The sequence below is a fragment of the Oncorhynchus gorbuscha genome, linkage group LG15, assembly GCF_021184085.1.
Source record: "Oncorhynchus gorbuscha isolate QuinsamMale2020 ecotype Even-year linkage group LG15, OgorEven_v1.0, whole genome shotgun sequence".
Classification (NCBI taxonomy): domain Eukaryota; kingdom Metazoa; phylum Chordata; class Actinopteri; order Salmoniformes; family Salmonidae; genus Oncorhynchus; species Oncorhynchus gorbuscha.
In genome coordinates this window covers 43,558,792-43,565,855 of record NC_060187.1, presented here as the reverse complement: position 1 = coordinate 43,565,855, position 7,064 = coordinate 43,558,792, and the positions used below count along the sequence as shown (strand labels likewise).

The 7,064-nt window shown below is 42.2% G+C and overlaps 1 protein-coding gene across 1 annotated transcript; it reads left to right on the top strand.

Moving 5' to 3' along the window:
• Positions 1–5,114: 5,114 nt before the first annotated feature.
• Positions 5,115–7,064, top strand: LOC123997202 (ubiquitin-60S ribosomal protein L40-like). Its single transcript, XM_046301353.1, has 5 exons — positions 5,115–5,161; positions 5,614–5,725; positions 5,852–5,938; positions 6,383–6,485; positions 6,898–7,064. Exons 2-5 carry the CDS (start codon positions 5,623–5,625, stop codon positions 6,989–6,991), a joined length of 387 nt encoding a protein of 128 aa, XP_046157309.1. The 5' UTR covers positions 5,115–5,161; positions 5,614–5,622; the 3' UTR covers positions 6,992–7,064.

Sequence of the window (7,064 nt, the reverse complement as noted above, 5' to 3'; positions counted from 1 at the left end):
TGACAACAAGCTCAGTCCGATGATGCTGTGGCACATCGCCCCAGACCATGACGGACCCTCCACCTCCAAATCGATCCCGCTCCAGAGTACAGGCCTCGGTGTAACACTCATTCCATCGACGATAAACCCAAATCGGACCTTCACCCCTGGTGAGCCACAACCACAACTCGTCAATGAAGAGCACATTTTGCCAGTCCTGTCTGGTCCAGCAATGGTGGGTTTGTGCTCATAGACAACGTTGTTCCGGTGATGTCTGGTGAGGACCTGCCTAACAATAGGCCTACAAGCCTTCAGTCCAGCCTCTCTCAGCCTATTGCGGACAGTCTGAGCACTGATGGAGGGATTGTGCGTTTCTGGTGTAACTCGAGCAGTTGTTGTTGCCATCCTGTACCTGTCCCGCAGGTGTGGTGTTCGGATGTACCGCAGGTGTTGTTACACATGGTCTGCCAATGCGAGGTTGATCAGCTGTCCATCCCTGCAGTGCTGTCTTAGGTGTCTCACAGGACGGACATTTTAATTTATTGCCCTGGCCACATCTGAGGTCCTCATGCCTCCTTGCAGCATGCCTAAGGCACATTCACACAGATGAGCAGGGACCCTGGGCATCTTTCTTTTGGTGTTTTTCAGAGTCAGTAGAAAGGCCTCTTTAGTGTCCTAAGTTTTCATAACTGTGACCTTAATTGCCTACCGTCTGTAAGCTGTTAGTGTTTTAAAGACCGTTCCACAGGTGCATGTTCATTGATTGTTTATGGTTCATTGAACAAGCAAGGCAAACAGTGTTTAAACCCTTTACAATGAAGATCTGTGAAGTTATTTGGATTTTTACGAAGTATCTTTGAAAGACAGGGTCCTATAGCTATAGCTTTGTTAGAAATAATATTATATTTCCCTAAATAATACTTATTTTCCACCATAATTTGCAAATAAATTCATAAAAAATCCTACAATGTGATTTTCTGGATTTTTTTTCTAATTTTGTCTGTCATAGTTGAAGTGTACCTATGATGAAAATTACAGGCCTCTCTCATCTTTTTAAGTGGGAGAACTTGCACAATTGGTTGCTGACTAAATACTTTTTTGCCCCACTGTATTATCATATTAGTTTTTGTTAGTTACTGCAAGCGCCGCAAAGCAATCGCTATTTTGCTTCCCCTGCCTGTTATTCGGTGGAGAAGGTGTGTGGTCCAAGTCTGGGTTTAAGGGTTTAAAACATCTGTCTGAAAGGGTCTCTTTTCCCAGCTTGAAAAGATAAACTTTCACACACAATACATGGGCCAGAAAAGGTTGAATACATGCTCCCGAGTGGCGCAGCGGTCGCTAGAGGTGCTAGAGGTGTCACTACAGACCCTGGTTTGATCCTGAGCTGTATGACAACTGGGCATGATTAGGAGTCCCATAGGGCGGCGCGCAATTGGCCCAGCGTCGTCCGGGTTAGGGTTTGGCCAGGATATGCAGTCATTGTAAATAAGAATTTGTTCATAACTGACTTACCCAGTTAAATGAACATGAACATCTGCTGCATCGAAAACAACTTGGAACTGGGTAATCTCAGACTTCAGTGAGTTCAAGACTTAGGCATTATTGACTCTGTTTCCATGTCCTGACGCTGCTCCTGTTTTTGTATTGTTTATTGTTCATGTTCTATTAAACTCTCTAATGCACCTGCTTCCTGACTCCCATCATCTACATTACAGGATCGCGCCGCCACGTTCAAGTGAGCACAGCACAACAACAGTGAGTCATAAAATATGTATTGTATACTGCTGCATAAATTATGTAATATGCCAGGGAGATATGTATACAGTAGCTAAGAAAGTAATAATAAATGTATGTTGTGTAGTAAGCTGTTAGTAGCCCATGTGTTTCACACTAAGAATTAGACTACTGTTCTGAATTGATGGTGTACAAGTAGCCTATAGCCTGTTTTAGAGAAATGCCATCATCGACTATTGTAAGAGCTTTCATTGTCTGCTTTATATGCCCCCATTATTTATCCTACGGTTCTGACTTGGTGTACAGGGAGAATACTGTAAGAATGGCCCATGTTTTGAATTCTGTCGCTGTAAATTTAAAAAGTGTTGAACAAATAGTTATATGGACTACTCGCTCATTAATGTCCTAATCGAAATTACGCTTATCTGCTCATCGTTCCCTTATGCCATAGTTTGTACATCTGAATTGTTATATTGCTTATATAGGTCTATCTCATTAGGATGTTATCATCATTTTCGGCAATGTTGGAATGATTTCATTGTTTTTTTGTTTTTAATTTGTGTATTATAATTAGCTCATGTGCTTTTCTTCACTATGTAATGTTGTTGGGTCTGTAACCATGTTTGTCTCTTCCCATTAAAATATGTTTTTTTCAACAAAAAGTTTAGTAACATACCCATGTAATTCCAGTTGATATGGTGAGGGTTGTTTTGTTTGCACAATGCGCTGTCTGTACGGCAATATGTTGTCTATAAAAATGGATCCTCGTGATTGTATTTTCCTTCCGTGTTAGACCACATATGCCTAATAAAATGTTGTGTAGTGGCTTTGCTGGCATGCATCTTTAAAAAATTGGTTGCGTTTTCCCCAGCAAAATGTAGACGCTAAAATAGCCACAGGAAACTCCATCTGGTGTATTCATACACTCAATAGTAAGTTGAGACCTCTGGGGCCACCGCTTATGCCTGGGGTAGACCTTGCATAAAGGTTAATCCAAAACCAGTATTTGCCCCGTTCTGCAATGCTTCCATTTGAGTGACAAATAATCCACAAATGTGAGAAGGACGTCATAGATATAGTATATATGCATATACAACGTGATGATCTAGATTTGACAGAGCCACTGACCTAGGTGTTTGACCCTGGCCTTGACAATGTATGGGGTGAACATTGCTTTATGAGCGCTCTCTAGAAGCTTCTCCTCCATTTGACTCTTCTTGATGGCCATGACTGGCCGGATGCGGCTGGTGTGGGATGAGGCCAGGTTCTGGAAGCCCTCTATCTGGGTGGTGAGGAAGTTAACCTGCCTCGGTCTTCAAGCATCTGAAAGTTGGTGCACAGTTTGGTCCAGGCAGGGGTGCGGCTGAGTGGGATTCATGGGTGGTGGGCATAGCACTTGACCGCTTCCGTCAGATACTCCTTGATCCGACCCAGGTCTTTGTGCTCGACCTGGCCAGGGGTGGGCCAAGCGATGGTTCCTTTCTTGGGAAGGCTGGCGAAGGAGTTGAAGTCCGTCTGGAAGGTAGTCTTCAAGGTCTCGTTAGGGCCATCGCCACCGTTGGCACCCCGAAAGGGGATGTGTGAGGACTGAAGGAAGTCCTTTCCCATCAATGTGCTTACAGCCATAGAACTTCTTGGACTGTTCTTACTTATAATTTGTCGTTCTCCTTACATCACTGTGCATTTCCTTTTATGGTTATCTTTTTTTAATCATTCTATTCGATTAAAGTTTTTGTGTGCATAATACAAATCTCTGTCCTGTGTAGCCATTTACACCTAGCATTATGACAGCCCTGAGTGATACAGTTGATATTTTATGTTAATTAGTTATGGAATGAAGATGTGAATGAACAGAAATACAGTGCCTTGCGAAAGTATTGAACAAACGTATTCTCTGCGCTTTTAACGGACCTCTGAGACTATCACAGTGCAGGTGCATTTATACGGAGACTTGATTACACACAGGTGGATTGTATTTATCATACAATCCACCTGCTGCACTGAAAGTAAAGGGGCTGAATAATTTTGCACGCCCAATTTTTCAGTTTTTGATTTGTTAAAAAAGTTTGAAATATCCAATAAATGTCGTTCCACTTCATGATTGTGTCCCACTTGTTGTTGATTCTTCACAAAAAAATACAGTTTTATATCTTTATGTTTGAAGCCTGAAATGTGGCAAAAGGTCGCAAAGTTCAAGGGGGCCGAATACTTTCGCAAGGCACTGTATAAATGAACAGGAAGGAGAATGTTCATTGTCTGCTGCTATGTGTTTATTTGTCTGTAGCAAAGCAAAGCTTATAGGAGGCAATGAAAGTTACTTACCCATTCCACAGTGAAGAACATCACCTAAATTAATAGTGGTAGGTACACACTTCCCTGCCTCATGTGTCTTTTGTGCAACTGCCTCCCTAGTAGCACAGTGGTCTAAGGCATTACTTGACGTGTCACTACAGACCCAGGTTCAATCCCAGGCTGTGTCACAGCCTGCTGTGACTTGATCACCCATAAGGTGGTACACAATTGGCCTATCCTCGTCTGGGTTAGGGGAGGTTTTGGCTGGCTGAGATGTCCTTGTCCCATTGTGACAGGCCGGGGTGCCTGCAAGTTGACTTTGGCCTCCAGCTGGATGGTGTTTCCTCTGACACATTGGTGCAGCTGACTTCTGGGATAAGCAAGCAGTGCGGCTTGGCAGGGTTGTGTTTCAGCGGATGCTTGGCTTTCAAACGTTGCCTCTCCTGAGTCCACAGGGGAGTTGCAGTGATGGGACAAGACTGTAACAACCAATTGGAAATCATAAAAAAATAGTATTTTATTCATAATAGCATTTCTGTGGAAAACCTTAAAATATACATTTGCCTTGCCTCATGTTCACGTACAGTATCAACGCTGTTTGCATGGCAATGCATGCAATTAGGAAACTTAACTTAAACAATGCAATTGTTTTGAAACTTAAGAGTTGATGTGAGGGCATCTTAAATGGAGTTAATGTTTCACTGTGGCAAATTTTCACCCATTACCATGAACCTGTCTTCCCCATTTCTCCCACCACTGATAAAGTCATACATACTGTTCATTATATAGTCAAATAAATTATTAAATAATACACACTTGAGACGGGTATGATAATATAAATGACCTCATCAGAGAAGTTTACTCAGTCACACCAGAGGGTGGCAGTAAAATGCAACTATCTAACACTTGTTCCAAGCGACTGATCGTTTGTGTTCGTTTGAGGATACAATTTAGTGATACCAGTAGTATATTGCAACTTTATATGATCCTGACGATAACTTTCCCCATATTTTGTTGTTAGTAAAGTCAGGATTAATCAAACAGATTTTTGCACATTAAAAAAAAAAAAAAGCTGGTGCGAAGCAGAAGAGGATGTGATGTAATGTAACTTCCGCCTTGTACAAACTCTTTTCGTTGAGGCTCAGCTAGCGGCCGGGTGGGTTCACATGATAGTTCATACCAATTTTCGGGAAATTGACTAGAATACGCATTTATAAAGTTATAGAAATACAACAGTGTCCGTTCGCTACTATATACGTGTCTCAGTAGCCATTTGGTTATCACATGTTAGATGAGTAAATATGAGTATTGAAATACGAGCTCCAGCATGTGGCAGAGGCCTTTTTACTAGTAGCACTGGCTGGACCGCAGTTGATGGCTAACTAATAAGTCAGCTGCTCATTCTTATTGCCGATGGAATAGCTAGCGTGTTCACTATTGTCCTCCAAAAACATTAATACTCGTTGATGACTGAGTTGTGGACTCCCATAGCATTGTTTGTGGATTTCCATTCTTGGTGCCAGGGAGTAGCAGACTCTGCTAGTTAACAAGCTTCTAAAAGAAATCCGCTAACTTGCCACCAACTCGCACCAATTTTTCTCCCAACAGCCTGCCAAGATGCAGATCTTTGTGAAGACGTTGACGGGGAAAACCATCACCCTTGAGGTTGAGCCCAGCGATACTATTGAAAATGTCAAGGCCAAGATCCAGGATAAGGAAGGTATTTTACGTTTAATTGTAGCTCATTTGTCATACTGTATGGTTGGGTGGATTTTACAATTTGATACTAGCACTGTGCATGAGTGATTTCATTAGTGGGTCATATCAATTTGCTTTTTATTCTCAGGTATTCCTCCTGACCAGCAACGTCTGATCTTTGCTGGAAAACAGCTTGAAGATGGTCGCACCTTGTCAGACTACAACATCCAGAAAGGTAAGAGAACGAGTTAATGAGAACATGTAATGCTGCGCAAAGTTATGTTAGCCCTATGTGAAAAGTTACAGGTGCTTTTAAAGACTTTGGGGCTATAATTTATGTAAAACCTGCTTCAGGCTGGATGTGTCAGTGTAGTTCATACATGCAGAATTAAAGTACCTAAGCTAGCCACAGTTTCTTTCTAAAAGCTTTGTGCTATTTTCTCCCACTGGGGACAGCCCCCTAACAATTATTTTCAGCCAATGCGCTTTAGCCCCTTGCCATTTGAGTGACAGCTAGCAAGATTCATGCACAGCAGAACAAGAGGGTGCACAGTGTGGTGCACATATCAGTACATGTGATGTAGTACAACATTTCTGGGGACCACTTTTGATTTGTACATGCTAGTTTCAGAACTACTGGCTAAAAGTGTACTAAAGTACTATGTTTGTTCCCCTCCAGAGTCCACCCTGCATCTTGTGCTGCGTCTGCGTGGAGGCATCATTGAGCCATCTCTGAGACAGCTGGCCCAGAAGTACAACTGCGACAAAATGATCTGCCGCAAGTAAGTAAAGTTAATGGCGGTAAAGAACTGTTTTTACAAAATAATTAAGGTTGGTGTGTTTCTTTAAACTCCCCCTTTATTTTTAGTTTCAATTTAACATTAAGAAACTTAAATGCACATTTGAGATTGAGTTGATGGAAATGCAACTGCAGTAATGTTGCCGTGTACAGAAACTTAAGTCCCATTGATGTGAGTGTCCCCTTGAATGGTTGACTGGACAATGGACCAGTTAATTCCATTGTTTTACGTCAACCATATCCCACACACATTCAGATTTCATACGTCTGAAAAGATTGGGAAGCTAATCCGTATAATGTTTTAGTTTAAATGAATCAATTGGAGTGCTAGCTGGCAGTGGCTTACACCGCTGGACTACACACTTTGGACAGTTCTGAGACTTCTTGTGCTGCAGGTGCTACGCTCGCCTCCATCCTCGTGCTGTCAACTGCCGCAAGAAGAAGTGTGGACACACCAGCAACCTGCGCCCCAAGAAGAAGCTGAAGTAAACTGTTTGCTTGGTGCTTTCTGTGGGACATGTGCAGAACTGTTCTGTAAAATAAATAAAAAAATTAAATGACA

Excerpts from the sequence above, each read along its gene's own strand:
- LOC123997202 (XM_046301353.1), top strand. The coding sequence starts at position 5,623 with ATGCAGATCTTTGTGAAGACGTTGACGGGGAAAACCATCACCCTTGAG. Across the intron at positions 5,726-5,851 it reads CAAGATCCAGGATAAGGAAG|GTATTCCTCCTGACCAGCAA; the intron begins GTATTTTACGTT and ends TTTTATTCTCAG. Across the intron at positions 5,939-6,382 it reads AGACTACAACATCCAGAAAG|AGTCCACCCTGCATCTTGTG; the intron begins GTAAGAGAACGA and ends GTTCCCCTCCAG.